Here is a 22734-nt window from a genome sequence, read left to right as displayed (position 1 = left end):
GTATTAGGTCAAATATTATAGACGTAGCCTATAAACAAATGGAGTTCAGAGGAGGCAGACTGCCCTGGTCCTACAAAGTTAATTAAGGGAGGTGTATTAGAGCAGCAAAACAGAGAACTAGATTTGGGATTAGAAGACCTGGATCTAAATCTCAGCCTCTAAATCTACTCTCTGTGAGACTTCAGGCATGTCTGTTAGTCTCTTTGGTTCTCAGTCTATTCAGTAAAATGCAGAGATAAGTCTAGATGACTTCAATGGTCTATTTCACCTATAAGTTATATGATCTGATGAGAAGGCAATTTTGATTTTGAAGGGTGAGTAGGATGTGGATTTAAATGCTTTTTAAAATTTTACTGAACTAGTTTGACTACAAAGTCACAAAACTAATTGTCTGTAAGCTGAAAAATACTGTAATTGCTTTATATAGTTATATCATCTCTATACTCCATCAAAAGTACTCCAATAGGAAACCAGTAAATCCAGTGATGCCCCAGAAAAATTCCTGGAACATTCTATGCCTAAATCCTTAACCTAAGTAAAATACCTCTTGGCTTTGGAGACAGATTGTGAAGATACTCTCTGAGATGCCTAAAAAAATTCTGTGTTTCCCATTATGCAGCTTATTTCTTAATGAAACATACAAATATAGTCACAAACCTTATTGACACATCTAAAAACCAGCTGCCACTGGATAGTCCATATAACCAAGCAAATTTCCACTCTTAAAGGAAAGAGACTGTACAAGCTGACAATAAATATAGAGCTATCCCCATCTCTGAATGTTAATTGTGTAAAAGAAACAAAATCATTTCTATCTAAATTTTCAGTTGATCCCCCCTGTTTAAAATGCCCTTTCTTATTTTCTCTGCCTTTCCAAATCCTATGAGACCCAAGTCAAGTTCCATGAAAATTTCTCTAATGATTCTAGTTCACTCTGGTTCTTCTGTTCTCCAACCTGTTTTGCATTTCTTGCCTATGCTGCCTAATTAACACCATATTAAGTAGTCTCATTTTCTCCTGCTGGTTGTACCAAGCCTCTTGACACTTTATTACATACTATCTTGTTCTCTAATTGTTCTAATTGCTTCTTGTCTGCCCAACTAGACACTTTGATGCTAGGAAAATGACCTTGTCTTCCCTTTTCTTCAAATTCCCTGTTGGGGATTCCTAATTCTGTGAGTGGCCAAAGGTGGTCTGCCATCCAGATGATTTTCAGGTACTTGGAAATGCTTTATTAATGGTTACAAGTTTCCTTCTCCCCTAGGATCTCTATTGTCATCTGACTAAGGTTTTGATAATACTCTCTGATTTATGATGCATTGGTCTTTTTTTTTGTGGGTTCTATAACTACTGGGTTTTTTTCTTTTCTTGGACACATTTCTAATCTGTCTTTATCTGCATCTATATCTAATTTTCAATCAGAATGGTATATAGTAGAGAAGAATGAATATAGAGTCACCCTGAGTTTGGATCTTGGTTCTGCTACTTGCTATTCATGTGTCCTTGTCCAAGTTATTTAATATCTCATAGGGTTCTTCATTTGTAAAACTGCAGAGTTTGTACTAAATAACAGCTTCTAAAACTATGATTTCCAAATCCCTGTAAAATGGGGGTAGGGAAACTTTTTTTCCATCAAGCACTATTTGATTATTAATGACATGATTTGCAGTCCATATAAACACATAGAACTCAAGCAGTGGAAAGTACTTGGATCTAGTTTTCAGCTCATTATCACCTGAAGTTGCATTAGCAAATGATTTTTGCATCCCTTATATGGACTGTGAGCTGGATGTTCTCCATCCTTCATCCCTGTTGTAACCAAATACGGAGGTAGCAAATTATGATTTATTACATGTAAATGTTTGATTTGTATAATGATTTCTATAACATATATCTGGGTCACATAAAAATTTCACAGGCAAAAAGGGGTCAGAAGTAGAAAAAGTTTAAGAAGCCCTGTACTAGATCACCACTAAGATCTGTTCTAGTTCAGATATTCTACAAGACAGCCAGATGGTTTAGTGCACTGAACTTGGAATCAGGAAGAACTCAGTTTATATCCTAACTCAGACACTTCTTAGCTTTGAGACCATAAACAAGTCATTTAAATTTTCTTAATCTCAGTTTCCTCATTTGTGAAATGAGGATAATACTAGCTTATAAGGTTGTTGTGAGATAAAAATGAGATAATATATGTAAAGTGCTTTGCAAAGCTTAAAGTGACTTATAAATATTAGCCATTTTATTATTATCATTATCATCCTGTGATTGCACAATGCTAGGAACACAATTTGTATCCAAAAATGCTAGTTGATTGATAAATGAACAAATAAATTCTGCAAAAATGACTTTTAGATTATACATGAGTTTGAATGATCAACATGTAGGATTGGGGATGGGGGGAGTAATCAAGAGTTGATCAGCTGCATTTCCATATTGATTTAGAGCTTGAAGTGAATTGATTTCTACCAGGGTAATTTAAAAATGGAAACCTGATGACATTATCTGTATAAGGGGTTCTCCCCTCCAAAAAAGGATCTCTAGGTAAAATTGTGGGATGGTGACATTTTCCAGATCATGATGAAGAACAAAATGGATTTTTCCATTTCTATAAAAGCCAATTTTTGAAGGATTCATTTTTAAAAACAGTTACTTTGATGTCACAAGTAGGAGGAATTAAAGCTTACTGATTTTCCAATTTATACCTAGACATAGGTAAGTTTTCTCTTATTATTCATTCAGAGAGAGAGAATAAAAAATCATAATTCCTTACCTCTGTGTGGCAATTCTAACTTTTAGGGGCTTCCAGCTTTTCATTTGATTCCCAATAAAAATTTTTAGTGAAACAAATTGGGATATTAGACAACTGAAGAAACTGAGTACAAAAAAAGTTAAGAATGCCTTGCTCAGTGACATAGTCAATTAGGGACAATGCAAGGATCAGGACTTGGTGCTACTAACTCTCATTGTTTCTTTCTTAGCTCAGATACATTTTTAGAATCATAGAATCATATAGTTAGAAAGACCCCCAGAAATCCAACTGCCTGAATAATGCAGAAATCTACCCCTCTTCACATTACCCACTGTAATATGCTTGACAACAGTCATTCAGCCTCCTCTCGAATTTTTTCAGTGATCCAGGGCTCATTCTTTTTAGTTAGGCAGATCTAACAATAGTTGATCTTATAGTTGAAAATTTCTTCCCTATAGCTTTCATTATTAGTCAGTTCTTGTTCTGCCTTGTAGAGTGACACAGAACAAGGCTAATCCTACTTCCATATGACAGTCCTCTAAATATTGGAAGACAATTCTAAAAGATCATCTTCCCCATTTCCCAATTATTCATCACAGGATATGTTTACACCCCTCTGACTGACATGTGCTTTCTTTTCTTTATATAGGACTGACCCATTTAACTCTGTTTCTTCTTCTATAGATTGATGAAAATACTGTTTGTGCTACCTATCTGATAGGATTGTTTAAAGAATAGAGCACTTGGTAAGTTTTCACATGCTATGCAAGTATTATTATGCAAATACACTTTACAAGTATTTTCTCATTTTATCATTAAATAATCCTGGAATGTGGGTGTTTATTATTATTATTATTCCTATTTTACAAATGAGGAAACTAGGCAAGCAGAAGTGAAGTACCTTGCCAGGATCACACAACTGGTGTCTGAGGCCAGATTTGTCTTCCTGACTCCAGTTCCAGTGTTCTATCTACATATACATACATATTTTTACATGAGTATTAGATCATGATTCTAGCTTGCTGGAATCGTCTTAAATTTGAATTCCCTTGTTCAACATATTAACTATCCCTTATAGTTATATATTATGCACAAATTTGATAAATATGTCTTCTGTGGTTTTAACTAAATTATCAATGAAAATATTGAACAGGACAAGGACAAGAGAGTGACCTTGGTCCATTTATTAGTATTTTGGGGGCCCAGTCATTCAACCAATTCAGGATCCACTTAATTCTTTTTGCCATCCAAGCCCATCTCTCTCCATCTTCTCTCAGAAGAGATCATACTATAAGGAACTTTGTCAAATGCCTCACTGATAATCAGGTATACTTCATTTACCACCTTACCAAAGCAGCTATATCTTTTGAGTTTATAAAACTCATGGGATCATGCCTCTCTGTTTAAAAATATGCATCTCATATATGCCCATTATTCTGGCATGAAGTATCTATTCCCAGAATTAGAAGTATAATGCCAATTATTGCCAACTCCTAGAGAATCAGGCCTACTATTTTCTTCGCTGTGCATTTTTCTCTTGAATCATGATTTGACTATTCGTTCCTTCAAAATTGTAAGTTGAGACTTTTTTGGATCTGTTTCATTAGAGCAGGCAGAAATCACAAAATCTTAGATCTCACAGGAGCTGCAAGAGATCTTATAGGTAATCTTATCCAACCCTCTTATTTACAGATAGAGAAAATGAATCCCAGAGAGACTGATTGACATGTTCAAATTCACACAGTATATAGCACAGAACAGCTGGGTTGGGAACCCAGACCTTCTGCTTCAAAATTCAGAATTCCTTCCAATGCCCCATGCTACCTCATATAAAATGAATGAGTATCTCTTTTTTCCTTATTTGTCCTCCTTCTGTCTCCTCATTATAGGCATATGTTCCCCTTTTGATCATTCAAAAAGAAATAGTTATATTTATTAATTATATCAATAAAATCAATATTATATCAAAAATTCAAACCATAAAATCAATTATATCAATAAATTAAATTAAAACTTTTGTAATATTTGTTTCTTAGTTCCATGTACCATTTGCCCCTTCAAATATCTGTCTTTAAATTCTACTAATAGACATGGATTATTAGGCAACTGCCATTACTCATTCCTGAATATTCCATCAATATCTTGAAGGAACTTAATTTTTAGATCTTCTTTTCAAAAATAATCATAAGAAAGTTTTTTTATGAATATATGTATATGCATACACATGATAGGTATGTGTACTTGTATAAATGTATATAAATGGATACTTATGTGTAGGTATTTATGTGTAATAGCATTATTAGTTATTCCTTCAGATTTTAGGTAAACTGGTTTAACAAGACTACTTTCTTTCTAAGCCTAACTGAAGTCATCCTTCAGCATAGTAGTTGCTTAGAAAAATTTACTTCATCAGTATCACTGGAACTGACTTTTCATAAGGTGTAATGGGCCATAATTTAGTTTGAGAAGATTGCTTTGCTCTTAACAAATCACACAGAAAAAGGAAGTTTTAAGGTGGGTTGGTTGAGCACCATGAGAGAGATCATTTTAAAGTAGTCTTAACCTGTGATGTACACACTCCTTGCTGGGTTTTATAACACATTTCAAAGGGCCTGTGAACTTGGGTGAGAAAATATTTATATCTTTACTTTCACTATCCTATAGGAGAATTTTTACATTTTCTTCTATCATGAAAATACACAGACACACAGATAAGGGGTCCATGGGCTTGACCAGACTTCTAAAGGGGTTTATGGCATGAAAAAAGATTAAGGATTTGTATTTTCAAGGATAGATTCCTCAGAGGATCTGATACTCTATCTATTCATTGTGTCACCATATACATTATTATTAAGATTGCCATGGCTGACAAACTTCTTGGAAAAGGGGCAGGGGACAAAAAAGCATTAGAAAAATACAGAGAAACTCAGGAATAGGCTAGGAGAATACTAAACAGATTTCAAAAGCCCCATCATTTTGCTAATGACTGTCTCTAGCCATTCATAAAAAGCAGTATGGTCCATCCCTGTAGACACCATCTCTGGAGTCTCAAGTCTATAACAGAGAGTATATCACAACTGTCAAATATCACAACTGTCAAGTAATTGCTATAGTCTGCAGAAATTCTCTCTTAAAATTTTCTTTTAAGATTTTAAATTAAAAAATAAGACAAAACCTTCCTTCAATTTCCCATAACAGCATGGAGATGACTCTGGGAATCCATGGCACCAGAGTACAAGCTCTAGCTGGTCTTAACACCCTGAGAAAGATTCAAATATCTGCCCAGCAACAGACTGTATATCTGTCATCTGAGGATCATACAAGCTGAACACTGAGAAGCTCATGACTTGATTGGCTACTAGATGATAAATTTGGGGGCCTGGACATTCCCTAAAGTCCATCTCCTAAGATATTGAGGAGTTATAATCTATATTGATGCACTGAGTACCTGCAGCAATGAAATCCCAGTTTTCTGAAGTATTACAGTTAAGTTGTTTGTTTGTTTTTTTTTTTAAGTGACACAAGTGATAGACTTTTTCTCCCCCACCTTTGTTTGGAGCCTTCCAAAGTAGGTCAAATTTAGCACTTTGTGAAACACCTGGGCAACATCCCGTTACCATGGTAACCTTCAAAACATAACCTTAGTGTTTCAGGAAACTCAATCTGAGTACAAAGGGTAACAAAAGCAGTGGCTAGAACCATGAGACACAGGAGCAAACTTATATTGGAAAAATAATAACATTTTAGCCACAGAGTCTGAGTGCATATTTTCTGCAAGTTTCATGGCTATAGTAAAACCTAATTCCTCAAACCTCATTGCCTTATATTTCCAAATATTGGCTTTCAGTTTAATTCTATAGAATACAAGTGAACCTGAGCCTCATAGAAAGCGAATTAGCATGAGTTTTAAACCTTTACTTTTTGTCTTATATGCCTTTCCTTCAAGTATTAGAAAAAGTAAAAATATTTTTTCTTAATGGAAAGAGATTTGAATTTGACAATCAGGAGGCCCCAGGTCAAATGCCCTTTTTGACATTTTCTAGCATGATTACCATGAGGAAATCAGTAAATCTTTTTGAGTATTATGTTTTTAAACCACAAACAGTATATAATAAAAATTCAGCAGAAGCAAGATAGTATAGTGAATAGAGAGACATCCTTAGTAGGAAAGAGATATGAGTTCATGTATTTCTTCTGACCCACATTATGTAAGTCAGTCATCTAAATTATTGCTGTCTAAGGTAACTTGTTAAGATGTTATATTACAAGAATGCTACACATGAGTACTGATGGGTATCATTTTTATCTGAGGAATATCCTAAATGAAAGAATCATAGATACGAAATAAAAATGTTTTTGCTACCCAAATCAGAAATCATTGTTAGGGATGTTTTGTTCTTAAGCTACCAAGTAAATGTAAATGATTATTATTGCATTCATTTCCCTGTAGTGGCCTGAAAGTGTACCTGCAAAGACATATATGTACTTCACCCTTTCCTTAATCTAATATTTAGCTTTCCCCACAATCCACAATCTGGATTTAACTTGCCTTTATAAATCCTATCTCCCCTTACTCCCCACAAAATCCCCTCCTAAAGGCATTACTCACTTTGGCTGAAACACATTTTGTTCTTACCTCCACAACTTTCTCTCTTCCTCTACCCACAGCATGTATATTCTCCCACCTTCCCCAAAAGTTGTTCCTCATTTTATGTTTTTCTACCCTTCAGAAATCAAGTGCATCAATCTCCTTCAGGAAAGCTACCCAGATCATTCCAGCCTATGCTGAGCTCCCCTCCTATAGAAACATAGTACTTAGTGTCTGTACTATACATAGAATCATAGATTTAAAGCTGGAAGACATCTTAGCAGTACTGTAGCTCAATCTTTCATTTCCCAGATGAAGTCACTGCGTCTCAAAGAGATTAAGGATCTTATTCAAAATAGTAATTGGGAGAGATGGGATTCAAACATTTAAAATTATAAGATCATGTATTTAGAGTGAGATCACTGAGTCTTTTGCTTTTTTATAAATAAAGAAAATTGAGACTTAAAGAAGTTATATTACAAACCCAAGAATATAAAGCTAATTAGTATTTAAGGTCTTCTGATCTCCAAATCTACCCACTATTCAAGGCTGCTCTTCCCATTCCAACACATTGAATGCTTACTTACATACTCCCTAGGAATATCTGTTTGTGATTTTCTGCTGTTATCGAATGCTTATATTATATTTTGTTTTATTATCTGTGTATTCTCTTGACCCCTCTATAAGCTTGTTAATGATTGTGACTATGTCTTTCTATTCCCTATAGCATCTAACAGAGGGCTGGGGATATAGTGGGTACTATATAACCACATGTCCATAAGGAGAAATTTGACACATAACAGGGAAAGAACAGCATGAAACACCAACCACAAAACACACACAAAACAACCACCAAGAAACAACTACCACAAAACACACACCTGTTCTCCTATGGTAGGATTACCACAGAGTCGTTTGCCACTACTCCAGACAGCCAGGAGCCAGGAGGAGACAAGATACAGCGTAAGAAAGACTGGATGGTGAGAGCAGAAAATAACAGGCACAGCTGGAGAGGAGGAGTAAGTACAAGGCCAAATATAAAGAAAGATGGCTGGAGGGTCTTACTTTAACCAGGTCCTTTGGCAGCGTCCCAGCATGCACCCCCCTCTCCAAATGGGCCTGTTTTTTAAATTTCCTTTTCCGCTGCTTCTCCAGCCACAAGTCATCAAGGCTGGCATAGTGGTTCCGAGACATTGTTGTAGTCTTGCAGGATGTTTCCGAGGGATTTCTGTCCGCAGAGAGGAAGGGGAAAGTCCAGGTGATGTTTTCAATGGTGGAGAAGGGTCTTTGGGTGGGCACTGTGGGAGGGACCCTCTTACCATAGTGGCAAACCAGCTTCTCACCTGGTCTTCCTTCTGACAGCGGGTTGTTTTGGAAGGTAGGGTCCTGTTTTATAAGCATCAAGAAAGGACACATAAATTTGGGACAGGTTTTATTTGCCCTTACCCTTTACCAATCAGACAACAGCCTTGTGCTTTGGTTAGGACACCTAGCACATTTATGACGGCTTTTGAAGATGCTGACATTTTTAGGCTGAAGCAGACAAATCAATTTTATTCCCAAAGCTAATTATTTAAGAAAGATTTGCCTTGATCAGAAACATTACTGCATCAAAGATACTGCTGAGCCTGATATGAATATAAAATGTAACATTTAAAATTATACAATTACAGAAATGATGAATTCCTGGAATCATAGAATGTTAGAACTAAAATGGATCTAAGAAATCCCCTAGTCTTGATTTCCTTTTCATCTACAATGAAACCAAGACTCAGAGAAGTTAAATAATTTACCAAAATACTAGCAATTAACAGATGTTATTCAAATGCAAATGTATTTTAATATATTATTGTCCAGTAATGCAGATAAAAGCTCTTATTTGAAAAATTAGCTTTGGGAATAAGGTTATAAATACATGTATAATTGATATTTTTATTTTTAATTCTTTCCTTCTGTAGTAGAAATCACCACTTAGCTATTGAATGACTAATTATCAAACAATTCATTTCAAATTTCCATTAAACATTGAGACTTTTGATCTACAAGACACCAAAGATCTTAACATCAAATTTTTAAAAAAAGAACTGTTTAAATTAAGAGGCTTTGGGGCATTGTGTTAAGGTGGTACCTTTTGTCTGCATTTGAGAATCATCCTCTTGACAGTTTACAGAAGCCAATTTTCTTAAAAGATTTGTTTTGTCCTCTACTCTCCTCCAGACCCATAATTCCATACTCAGGAGCTTACTTTACATAACAAGAAACCCTTGTACTATGGCATCCAAGGGATCTCAAAGCTTTTTATACAGATTATCTAGGAGAAAGGATGAAACTGTTCTTTTAACTGTTTCCAGAAGACTGCTCTTTTTCAATTACAGGTAGAGAAGATGTTAAGTTAATTGCTATATGGTAAATTACTTTTTATAGGCCTTCACTTGGTAGATGAAAGGATAATTGCTTAATTGGGAGAAAAATATAACAGGAGACTCTAAGTTTCACTCTATTCCAATTTCATACCTGGAAAAGGATTGAGGCACAGAAAGAACAAATAGCTTGCCCAATGTCAATATAATATATTATGGTATCAGTTAAGCAAGATACCTCTTTCATCTTCTGTTTAAGATCCTACAATAGTTATCTAATGCCTGTCATTAAGTCCTAGAACCCTAGAATATGAGTTAGAAGGCACCTCTGAGATTATCTAATTCAACTAACAAGACACATTTACTTCCCTCTATACTAGCATTTAAAGTCCTTCATAACTGATCCCAATCTATCTATCTATCCAACTTTATTTTCCATTAATCCTTTTGTTCAAGTCAAATTATTATCCTACAAACACACCATTCCTGTTTTGGCATCTGTGCTTTTTCTTCATATATTTTGTCTTCCAACTTCATCACTCAACTGAAATTTTTCTTTTCAAAATAACCAACAATAACCTTATGGTAATCTTTTCTCAGTCCTCCTTCTTGACTTCAATTTTGCATTTAACATTGTTGACCACCCTCTCTTCATAAATATTTTCTTCTCTAGAAATAGATAGTAAAACTATAATAGTGGGAGATCTCAACCTTGCACTCTCAGATTTAGACAAATCAAACCGCAAAACAAACAAGAAAGAAATTAAAAAAGTAAATAGAACATTAGAAAAACTAGGTATGATAGACCTTTGGAGAAAACTGAATGGCAATAGAAAGGAATATAACTTTCTTCTCAGCAGTTCATGGATCCTATACAAAAATTGACCATATATTAGGACAACAAGATCTCAAAATTAAATGTAGGAAGGCAGAAATAATAAATGCCTTCTTCTCAGACCACAATGCAATAAAAGCTTCATTCAGTAAAAAGTTAGGGATAAATAGACCAAAAAGTAATTGGAAACTGAATAATCTCATCTAAAGAATGACTGGGTGAAAGAGCAAATTATAGAAACAATTAATAATTTCACCCAAGATAATGACAAAGATGAGACATCATAGCAAAATCTGTGGGATGCAGCTAAAGCAGTAATAAGGGGAAATGCTATATCTTTAGAGGCTTATTTGAAGAAAATAGAGAAAGAGAAGATTAACGAATTGGGCTTGCAACTTAAAAGGCTAGAAAAAGACCAAATTAAAAACCCCCAACCAAAAATTAAACTTGAAATACAAGAATTAAAAGGAGAAATCAATAATATTGAAAGTAAAAAAACTATTGAATTAATAAATAAAACCAAGAGTTGGTTTTATGAAAAAGCCAATAAAATAGATAAACCTTTGGTAAATCTGATCAGAAAAAAGAAAGAAGAAAATCAAATTGTTAGTCTTACAAATGAAAAGGGGGATCTTTCCACCAATGAAGAGGAAATTAGAGAAATAATAAGGAGTTACTTTGTCCAACTTTATGCCAATAAATTTGATAACTTAAGTGAAATGGATGACTTCCTCCAAAAATATAGGCTTCCTAGATTAACAGAGGAGGAAATAAATTACTTAAATAGTCCCATTTCAGAAAAAGAAATAGAACAAGCTATTAATCAACTCCCCAGGAAAAAATCCCCTGGACCAGATGGATTTACATGTGAATTCTACCAAACATTTAAAGAACAATTAGCCCCAATGCTATATATACTATTTGAAAAAATAGGGAATGAAGGAGTCCTACCAAACTCCTTTTATGACACAGACATGGTACTGATACCTAAACCAGGTCGATCGAAAACTGAGAAAGAAAATTAAAGACCAATTTCCTTAATGAATATTGATGCTAAAATCTTAAATAAGATATTAGCAAAAAGACTTCAGAAAATCATCCCTAGGATAATAACTATGATCAAGTAGGATTCATACCAGGAATGCAGGGCTGGTTTAATATTAGGAAAACTATTAGTATAATTGACCATATTAATAATCAAATTAATAAAAACCATATGATCATCTCAATAGATGCAGAAAAAGCATTTGATAAAATCCAACATCCATTCCTACTAAAAACTCTTGAGAGTATAGGAATAAATGGATTATTCCTTAGAATAATCAGGAGCATATATTTAAGACCTTCAGTAAGCATAATATGCAATAGAAATAAACTGCAACCTTTCCCAGTAAGATCAGGAGTTAAACAAGGTTGCCCACTATCACCATTACTATTCAATATAGTACTAGAAACGCTAGCCTCGGCAATAAGAGCCGAGAAAGAGATTCAAGGAATTAGAGTAGGAAATGAGGAAATCAAACTATCACTCTTTGCAGATGACATGATGGTATACTTAGAGAACCCCAAAGACTCTGCTAAAAAGCTATTAGAAATAATTCAGAATTTTAACAAAGTGGCAGGATACAAAATAAATCCACATAAATCCTCAGCATTCTTATATATCACCAACAAAATGCAACAGCAAGAGATACAAAGAGAAATTCCATTCCAAACAAATGTTGAGAGTATAAAGTATTTGGGAATCCATCTACCAAAGAATAGTCAAGAATTATATGAGAAAAATTACAAAACACTTGCCACAAAAATAAAGTCAGATTTAAATAATTGGAAAGACATTCAGTGCTCTTGGATAGGCCGAGCGAATATAATAAAGATGACAATACTCCCCAAACTAATCTATTTATTTAGTGCTATACCAATCAGACTCCCAAGAAACTATTTTAATGACCTAGAAAAAATAACAACAAAATTCATATGGAAGAATAAAAGGTCGAGAATTCCAAGGGAACTAATGAAAAAAAAAGTCAGAGGAAGGTCTAAGTGTACCTGATCTAAAGCTATATTATATAGCAGCAGTCACCAAAACCATTTGGTACTGGCTAAGAAATAGAACGGTAGATCAGTGGAATAGATTAGATACAAAGGACAAAAAAGGGTACATCTATAGCAATCTAATCTTTGACAAACCCAAAGATACCAACATTAGGGACAAAAATTCATTATTCGGAAGAAACTGTTGGGAAAACTGGAAATTAGTATGGCAGAAATTAGATATGGACCCACACTTAACACCATATACCAAGATAAGATCAAAATGGGTCCATGATTTAGGCATAAAGAATGAGATCATAAATAGATTAGAGGAACAGGGAATAGTCTACCTCTCAGACCTATGGAGGAGGAAGGAATTTATGACCAGAGGAGAACTAGAGATCATTATTGATCACAAAACAGAAGATTTTGATTACATCAAACTAAAAAGTTTCTGTACAAACAATACTAATGCAAACAAGATTAGAAGGGAAGTAACAAATTGGGAAAATATTTTTAAAAGGAAAGGTTCTGACAAAGGTCTCATTTCCAAAATATATAGAGAACTGACCCTGATTTATAGGAAACCAAACCATTCTCCAATTGATAAATGGTCAAGGGATATGAACAGACAATTCTCAGATGATGAAATTGAAACTATTTCCACTCATATGAAAGAGTGTTCCAAATCACTACTGATCAGAGAAATGCAAATTAAGACAACTCTGAGATACCACTATACACCTGTCAGATTGGCTAAGATGACAGGAACAAATAATGATGAATGTTGGAGGGGATGTGGGAAAACTGGGACACTGATACATCGTTGGTGGAGTTGTGAAAGAATCCAGCCATTCTGGAGAGCAATTTGGAATTATGCCCAAAAAGTTGTCAAACTGTGCATACCCTTTGACCCAGCATTGCTGTTATTGGGATTATATCCCAAAGAAATACTAAAGAGTGGAAAGGGACCTGTATGTGCCAAAATGTTTGTGGCAGCTCTTTTTGTTGTAGCTAGAAACTGGAAGTTGAATGGATGTCCATCAATTGGAGAATGGTTGGGTAAATTGTGGTATATGAAGGTTATGGAATATTATTGCTCTGTAAGAAATGACCAACAGGAAGAATACAGAGAGGCTTGCAGAGACTTACATCAACTGTTGTTGAGTGAAATGAGCAGAACCAGAAGATCACTATACACTTCAACAACAATACTGTATGAGGATGTATTCTGATGGAAGTGGAAATCTTCAACATAAAGAAAAACCAACTCACTTCCAGTTGATCAATGATGGACAGAAATAACTATACCCAGAGAAGGAACACTGGGAAGCGAATGTAAATTGTTAGCACTACTGTCTATGTACCCAGGTTACTTATACCTTTGGAAGCTAATAATTAATGTGCAACAAGAAAATGGTATTTACACACATATATTGTATCTAGGTTATATTGTAACACATGTAAAATGTATGGGATTACCTGCCATCGGGGGGAGGGAGTAGAGGGAGGGAGGGGATAATTTGGAAAAATGAATAAAAAAAATTAAAAAAATTTTTTCTTCTCTGTTTTTTAAATGATACTTTCTTACCTAACTAGTTTTTTTTTGTTTTTGTTTTTGTTTTTGTTTTTTTGCTTCTTCTTTACTGAATCATTATGCATATCATGTCCCTTAACTGTGGATGTTCCTTAAGGCTCTGCCCTGGGTCCTTTCTTCCTACTGAGATTCTTTGATCTGCATATCTAATCTCAATCTCTTCTCTAAATTTTAGCCCTATGTCACTAGCTGGACATTACCATCTGGATGTACGAGTGTCATCCCAAACTTAATTTGTCTAAAAGACAACTCATTATGTTCCCCTCAAACCTACCCCTGTTCTAAATATTTTCTATTTCTGTCAAAGGCACCACCTATTCTTCCAGTGTCTCAGATTTTTAATCTTGCCACTATCTTCAACACTACTATATGAGTCCTTTTCTGATCCCCCTAACTATTAGGGCCTTTCATCCATGAAATATCTTGTGTTTGCCTTACACTTTTAAATACATATTTCAATGTTCATACATATATACATACATATATATAGATATACACAAATATTAATATATGTATGTATATACACACATACATAGTGTCTCAATAGATTTTAAGATTCTTAAGAGTAGGGGCTATTTCATTTTTTTATCTTTGTATTTCCAATATACATAGTAGTAACTTAATAAATGCTATTAACTATTTGGTTTATTTGCTCTGGTATTATGGAAATACAACCTATATTCAACAACACAGTAGATATTAAATGTTGATTGACCAAAGTAGCTACTATGCTTATTCAGAGAAACATGGCAAAGAATATAAACTCTATTTCTTATATTTTCACCAAACTACTACCATGAATACTGGATATTTTCAAATAAGAGACCTATTTTTCCACTAACATCCTACTGCAATGCCTCATCATGGCACAGAGGTAAAAGGAGTTTTTCAAAGGTTATGACAGCAGAGTACAAGTTCTGGTTGGACCTACCAAGCTGGAAAAGGTTTATGTAAGGCTGGTAATGGATTGTTAGTTTGTAGAATTTAACATGAAAAGAATAATCATGACAGGATCGGTCCAACAAGGGATGATGTTGGGAAGAGGAGGGAAAGCAACTAAGAAAGATTACCTACTAAATTATGTAGGGGACTTGACCTACTTTTGATGGCAGGAATGTTAAAGAAGTCAGAGATCTGTAAAGTATTGATAGAAAATTTCTACTTCAATTAAAATAGTGAAACTTATTATTTTATAAAATTTCTATGAGGCAGCTCTGGATTTAGAATAGTGAAATTTATAACAATTTTATCAGTCAAACTGTGGGTCCATTAATCACTAATGTCATTAGCAACATGCTTGACAGTCACTGAGTGCTTTTCCACAATTTAATCATTTCAATGGCAAAAATTCAGTCCTAAAAAAAAATTGTTGCTTTGTGAACTAGAAATCTAGATTCTCTCTTGACAATACTATAGTATGTCCCAGATAGAGTGGATGTGCCTTTTTTTCTCCACTGAGATTTTGGGAAAGATCTGACCATCTGTTTTCTTATAGGTATCTTGAGGACCTTTCTGATTGTCTTAGTAAAAAAAATGTCTGATTCCTGAATTCAATTGTTAAAAGAAAAATAGGAATATGAGAAATCTAAAGACTAGTTGGGTTATTCCAATGGATTTCACATGTTTTGGGTACAAAGCAGGAAAAGACAGTAATGGTGGTGCATCTAGACTAGTTTATATTCATTTCTAACCAAGGACTTACCTGCAAAAATTTGCATCCAAAGAAATCAGAGTAACTGCTTTAGCACAGAAAAACTCTTATTTGGCACATGAGTGGGATGTCAGTTCTTTCTCCTGTAGAATTTGTACTCAGTAAACTTTTTATCCTAGTTGCAAAATTAGAGTCTAAAAAATCAATTCTATCCTCACCTCAGGAAGTGGAAAGTTGATCACTATGCAGCATAGGAGAATTTCCTGTCTATTTAGTGGAAAGTATTACATTAATCAATGAAGATCGAAGTTGGTCAAATCAGATTGCAGTGGAATTGGAATTTTATGATATATTATACCAATTAGTAAACAATTGTTCCTTTTGGAGATTTTTGTTGCGATGATATTTGCTATAACAAAATTTTATCTCTGTCAAAGGTTCTACTTGTATCTTTATGAGATAATCAAATTCATTTAGAAAAAAGATTCAATTTATAGTTTAAGTAAATTCAAACTATAGTATATTTGCTTACATGTTTTCCTTTTCATTCCATAGTTTATGTTTTCTCCTCTACCCTCATAGGGAAAGAAGGATGGGAGAGATAGAGGGAGGAAGGGAAGGGAAATAAAGGGAAAAGAGAAGAGGAAAAGGAAAGGAAATGAATGAAAAAGAATAGAGGAAGAAAGAAAGGGGAAGAAGGGAGGAAAGAAGGGAAGGAGGGAGGGAAAGAGGAAGTAAAGAGAAATAGGAAAGAAAAAAGGAAAGGGAAGAAAAGTGAAAGAAAAGAACAGAAAGAAGGAAGGAAGGAAAGGAAGAGAGGGAGGGAGGAAAGAAGTATAATGTTAATATTAGAAAAACATGTCTAAATAGAAATAGGTCTTCACACAACTGTCATTATCGCTACAAAATTATTTTAACATTATTAAAGGCTAAAATAATTTGTACTCAAAAGGAGCAAAATAATTACAAGTATTCAGAAAGGAATAAAGATCCTAACATCATGGGTTCAGAAAATCCTGGAAAGATGTACATGAACTGATACAAAGTAAAGTGAGCAGGAGAACATTGTATACAGTAACAATAATATTGTAATGATAATCAACTATGAAAGACTTAGCTACTCTAATCAAAATACAATGATCCAAGACAATTCTAGAGGATTCATTCCCAGAGAGAAAACCGATCAACTTTGAGTGCATCCTGAACCACACTTTTTTCACTTAAATTTTCTTGTTTTTTTTTTCAACATGAATAATACCAAAATATCTATAGTGTAAATAAGGTCATATTTGCTTGTCTTCTCAATTGGTAAGAGAAGATTAGGAGAGAATTAAAAACTAAAATTTTTTAAAATAAATATTAAAATAACACATTTTTACATATCCAGCTAGTTTCATCATTCCTAGAGTTAGAAACTTATTTTGAAGGAAAAAAAAACATTAAACATTTGACAAATATGAAACAAAAAAAATACAAAAAAGTTTTATTTACATGACTTCCTGGCCATGTCTATTCACCTTGCCATAATGCTTCTTTATATAAAACAGAAAGGATGGAAAGCAGATGAAAAGAAAAAAAAAAAAAAAGAAAGAAGGAGCAAAACATATCCTTTTACCTTCTGTTTTGAAATAGCAGATTTCCTCCTACCAGGGATTTTTCTGAGCAAACAGAATCTTGTCTGGCAGAATAAACAAAGGTTTATATTGAAAAGTATATGGAATTAGAAGAGCTTGAATTTTGGCTCTGCTGCTCACTGCACATGTAGCTTTGAGAAAATTACTTAACTTTTCAGTCCAATGTGACATTTCATTCATTTGCAACATGGTGGTAGTGAGGGGATGAAATTAGTAACTAGGTAACCTCTTAAAAATAAGCCCAGGAATCCAGAGCTTAAAGGACAAATTCTGTTGCATCAATTCAACACAATTCAATTTCTTGTGCAAATTTGGGCAGGTCACTTCCCTCGGCTGTCCCTACCTTGCTTAAAACCTGCTTCTTTCTCCCTTCAGCTTCCTGAGAACTTCTTCTGAGCTCTTGTTCAGGATGCTTTCTCCTTAAGTATTGCTTTGTAATAAGGGGGAGTGGAAAAATGATCATTATCTGTCCAGTCATTTTCAGTCATGACCTCATTTGGGATTTTCTTGGCAGAGTGATTTGCCATTTCCTTCTTCAGCTCATTTTACAGATGAGGAAACTGAGGCAAATCAGAATTAAGTGACCTGCCCAGGGTTACATAACTAGTGTCTGAGGCTGGATTTGAATTCAGGGCTTCCTGATTCCAGGCCAGAAGCTCTATCTACAGTCCTGACTTAGGAATGTCCTGACAAGGAATCCCCTCTTTAATATTTCTGTGATCTTGCTGCCTCCCATGATAATTTTCTCTTTGACTCCCTCTCAATAGAGGCAGTAATTTCTATTTGTGGGTAACTTTAATCATCAAAAGTTTAATTTTAATTTTCCTCATGTTGATTCAAAATCTCTGCTCCAATCCAGGCCTAGGACAAACTATCTCCTTGGCAGAGAGTATAAAGATCCGGTTTTGGTCCTCAGGGAGGTTACAATCTGAAAAGAAAATGAGATTCACACTAGATCATCTCTGAAATCAGCTTGAGGAGGGGAACCTGAAACTGAAGAGGGGACTTCAAGAGTTTTAGAGAGAAAGAGTTTCAGGGTCCTCCCTTCAGTTTCAGGCACCCCTCATCAAACTCAAGTTCTAGAGTCTATATTTCAAAAGGACCTAGGCATGTGTAAAAGAGCTAGGGAACTATGGGAGAAGAGAAAGGCAAGAGCTCCTCACATTCCTTGCCATGTTGCCTCCTATCTACCTCTCCTCATTCATTATCCTTTCCATTTGGTCCGGATTTGAGGTTAGAGGGGGTCAGGCTTCTATTCTCACCCATACACAGTATATCTCCAATCCCAAAGGAAAGCTGCCACAATTGTCAGGTTCTTCTTCTTCCAGAATCAAAAGCAACTAAACCTCAGATTTAAAAGCCTAAAGGAGAGAACATCCCCAATGTAAAGTCTCCCTTTCAAACACTTACAAATGTCCTCTGTTTGCTATCTCACAAATGTATGTGCTATTGTTCCAGAATTAAAAAAAAAACCCTAAAACCCAAAGAAAGCAAAACAAAAAAACAAAAAACCTGGACTGTGATATGGTGACAATCTTAATGAAAACTTGTCAGTTTCATTAGACACATCAGTGATTATGGAACTGATGGGATGAGATGTTAACACACTGTCATAGTCTGAAAAAGCCTATACTTCTGGTGGCCTAGTCTTTTTCTGTATAACCGACTCTCTATTCCCTGTCATGAAGTTTATCCCTTTAAGAAGAAACAAGAAAATACACCTTTTCCCCTTCATTAGAGAGTTGGGGTGGGACTACAGATAGAGAAGACAAATGATATTCTTAAATTCAGTAGATGATTTTGTTGAACTACTTCCCCTTCACACTTTTTCTTTAATTAAAAAATATATTAGAAGATATGGTTCAATGAAAAGAAAAAACAGAAGGGATTTAGTTAGAAATGAAGGTGAGATAAAGCAAAAGATAATATAAAAACTAAATAGGTAGCTAGATAAATAAATAAAATAGCTTAGCTCCTATTTCCTATCTGCTAATCACACCCTTTCTCTAGAACTTGGCCCTTTCTCTAGAACTCCCTCCATCTGTAAGTTTCTGTACTTGGAACACTTCAGGTTAGAAAATACCAGATTCCTAGCTGTTTGACAGTTCCCTGGCTACAATTTCAGGGGTGGTGGTGATAGAAAACCACTCAGATCCAATTGAATGTGAGCCCTTGCCTAATAATTAGGATATGCCATAGTAGCTATGATTTAGGAGCTGTTCTGACTCTTAAATATCAGAGCTGCCCAGAAGCATGGATACAGGAATTCCAGATCATCTTGTACTTACTTAGTCTAACATGGCCTAGAGATCATAATATATAAGCATGCCTCTTGATGTCACTGGCACTATCTCTTTCTTATGTCTCCTTTGGAGAAATATATGAGGGGCGTGGTGGACTGACAAAGTCTGAAAGTGTCATCACATGGTTGGTTGACTGGTTGCTGTCCTTTCTTCTCGAAGAGGACCAAAATGACATCCCTTTGCTAGAGTTGAGTTATAATGTGTCCAACCATGGCTGACCAGACCAATATGGTCTCAGGATGCTCTGCCACAGGTCAGACACAAATATGAACCCCTAGGAACATAGTGGTTCATTGGGCTACCTTTAGCACCCTCTCTTTTTTTGTAACTGTCTTTTGTTTCCTTAGGTGTTACCTTGGCAATAGACATTCCAGAGATGGCCCCATTGATAATGAAATTGACATATGCATTGCCAGAGCTTTTAGTCCAGCATTTGGAGGTTCCTAAGAAAAGTGTGGGAGAGGAGTCTGAAGGTCTACAAATTCCTTGTGCTGACCTCATTGTTGAATGCCTGTGAAAGAAACCTAGACAGTCTGCCAGTGCCATTCCAGGAAACTGAATCATTTCCATTTGAATTTTCTTAGGTAGATTCTGAAGATCACCTGGAAGGATAACTGAGGCCTTTTCTTGAACTGCCAAGCATTCCAATTCTACTGCAGAGAGCACAACTCCATTGGGCTGGCCACTTTATTCAAATGCCAAATGTACACTTGCCAAAAAAATTATTTTATGGAGAATTCACTCAGGGCAAACACTCACAAGGTGGTCAGAAAAATCATTACAAGGATCCTCTCAAGGTACTTAAAGAACTTAAGAATTGATTGTATGACATGGGAGACATTGGCACAGGACCGCCCAGCATGGCAGGCCCTCATTAGAGAAAGTGCCATGCTCTATGAGCAAAGCAGAATTGAGTTAGCTCAGAAGAAAAAGGAGATGTGCAAAGCTAGAGAAGCACCCCATATGTTCACAGGGATTATTTGTGTCCGAGCTGTGGCAGAGCATTCTGAGCTCGTATTGGTCTGATCAGCCACAGTTGAAGATGTTGAAGAATATAGTGATGTCATTTTGGTCCTCTTTGAGAATAAAGGACAATAACATAATCTGGTCACTGGACTCAGATGACTCTAGAGGAGAAAGTGAGGCTGGAGACTTTGCCCAGTTCTCCCTCACTTCAGTCCAATTCACTTGCATGTCATGGTATCACCTTCCTGATGAAATGGTCCTCTTCAAGAAGGAAAGACAAACAACAGTAACAATAACAATCAGTTAAGTCCCATAGCCTTCTCTTTGGGGCTTTCCCTAAAAGATATCAAATAAAAAGATTATTGTTTTCAGCATAGAAGCAGCTGAATAGTAGATAGAATTGGTTTTGGAGTCAGGCAGTCTTAAATTCAAGTACTACCCCTGATACATATGTGATTTTGGGAAAATAACTTAGCCTCTCAGCATCCCAGGTAACTTTCTAAGATTATAAATTGCTTTGTGGATATAGAAACATTGGCAAATTGAATTTCTTTACTCTGTACCAATGAAATCAGAGGGCTCAAATAAAAAGTTTAAAATAAAATAAAAAGTCCTCAAAAAACTGCTTTCAGCATTGATTAGATCACTTAATGCTTCCGTAAAGCATTTTTAGTTCTAGTGATGAATCCTAATACATGCTAATAGATTTATTTTTAGCAAATTCACCACCTCTCTTCAATTTAATTTAGCCTAATTCACTTCCTCTTTCACAGGGTAATAGCAGACATGGGAATGCCTCAGGTAGACAGAAGATGCTTATTCCTGAGTCTTAGAAAAGCCTGGGCTGTCACTCCCAGACAGCAATCTTTAGAGCAGCCACAAGAGGGAGCATTCACGCACTCTCCCAAGTTGCCTTCCTATCCCCAATACACGTGTTTCATTTGACCGAGTTAATTTTTGTTTGTTTACTTTTCTTTCCTGTTTTATATAATTTCTTGTCTCCCAAATTCCTTCAACTGTGTGTATAGAGACTTTTAGATTTTGCTGGCAAAATACATAACTCCGCTATTGCAATGTGCTGGCCCCATACACAGTTGGGGTAAGTGACCAAAGACAGGATAGGATGTAAGGGGTACCCTTAAATCTTCCCAGTAGTCTGTTACAGGGCCTAAAGTTGCAGCAATTTTCAACCTTTTGAGTTAAAACATTGAAAGTCTTACTATTTATTGGTGGACTTTGCAAACCCATAGAATCTTTTTGAAAAGCAATTCGACAGTCTGCAATTATTGTTGTTTCTCCAAAAGGATCATGATATCCGGGAGGTGATGCCTAGACATGCAAGTGAATTAGATTTAAGTGACAAAGGGCTGTGCAAAATCATTTGCCTCTCTTTCCCATTCAGAGCCCTTTGGGTCCAGTAACTAGACATAGATCAGGAAAACGGGAGATGATCCTGGATGCAATGGGAGATCTTGGCCTTTTTAAGCTAAAATCTCCAACAGGTTTCAGTTTGATTGAGGCTACATCCATTCACATCCATTTAGTGATTATAGTTAGGTAGCAAGTGAGGCAAAGAATCACCTCCTTCACTTAGTAAAAAAAAACAAAAAACCCAAAATCTAAATAAATAATAATACCCTTCCTCTCAGGGATTTTATTGTCTGCATTTTCAAAAACATAACAAAAAATAGTCTATTCAAAGATCATGAATTTAGAACCAAAAGGTAATTTAGAGGCCTTCTACTCTGACACACTTATTGATAAGGAAATTGAGGCACAGTACGTAAGTGATTTGCCCAAGATTATACCGGTAGAAATGAGACAGTCAATATTTTAACCTGAGTTTGAATCCAAATACAGTGTTCTTTTTGTGACAACAAATAAATTATCCTGATGTTTATAAAGGATGGTTATCAGTAATATTAGCTGTAGTTGCAATAACAATAACAAAATAGAAGTATATTCAACATTATGTGAATATTTAAATAAATCATGTTACTTTGATGCAATTTTA

The 22734-nt window shown here is 35.2% G+C and overlaps 1 protein-coding gene across 3 annotated transcripts in view; it reads right to left on the bottom strand.

Moving 5' to 3' along the window:
* Nucleotides 1–22734, bottom strand: part of ARHGEF4 (Rho guanine nucleotide exchange factor 4) — a 503177-nt gene that overhangs the window by 209121 nt on the left and 271322 nt on the right. For all 3 annotated transcript variants that reach the window (XM_074301690.1, XM_074301691.1, XM_074301692.1), the window contains one exon: nt 8406–8726. In XM_074301690.1, coding sequence (XP_074157791.1) covers nt 8406–8726 — 321 coding nt within the window. The remainder of the gene's footprint in view (nt 1–8405; nt 8727–22734) is intronic.

The sequence above is a fragment of the Sminthopsis crassicaudata genome, chromosome 3 (genome assembly GCF_048593235.1).
Source record: "Sminthopsis crassicaudata isolate SCR6 chromosome 3, ASM4859323v1, whole genome shotgun sequence".
Classification (NCBI taxonomy): Eukaryota; Metazoa; Chordata; class Mammalia; order Dasyuromorphia; family Dasyuridae; genus Sminthopsis; species Sminthopsis crassicaudata.
Note: the sequence above shows the minus strand (reverse complement) of the source record. Positions and strands in the feature narration are given on the sequence as shown.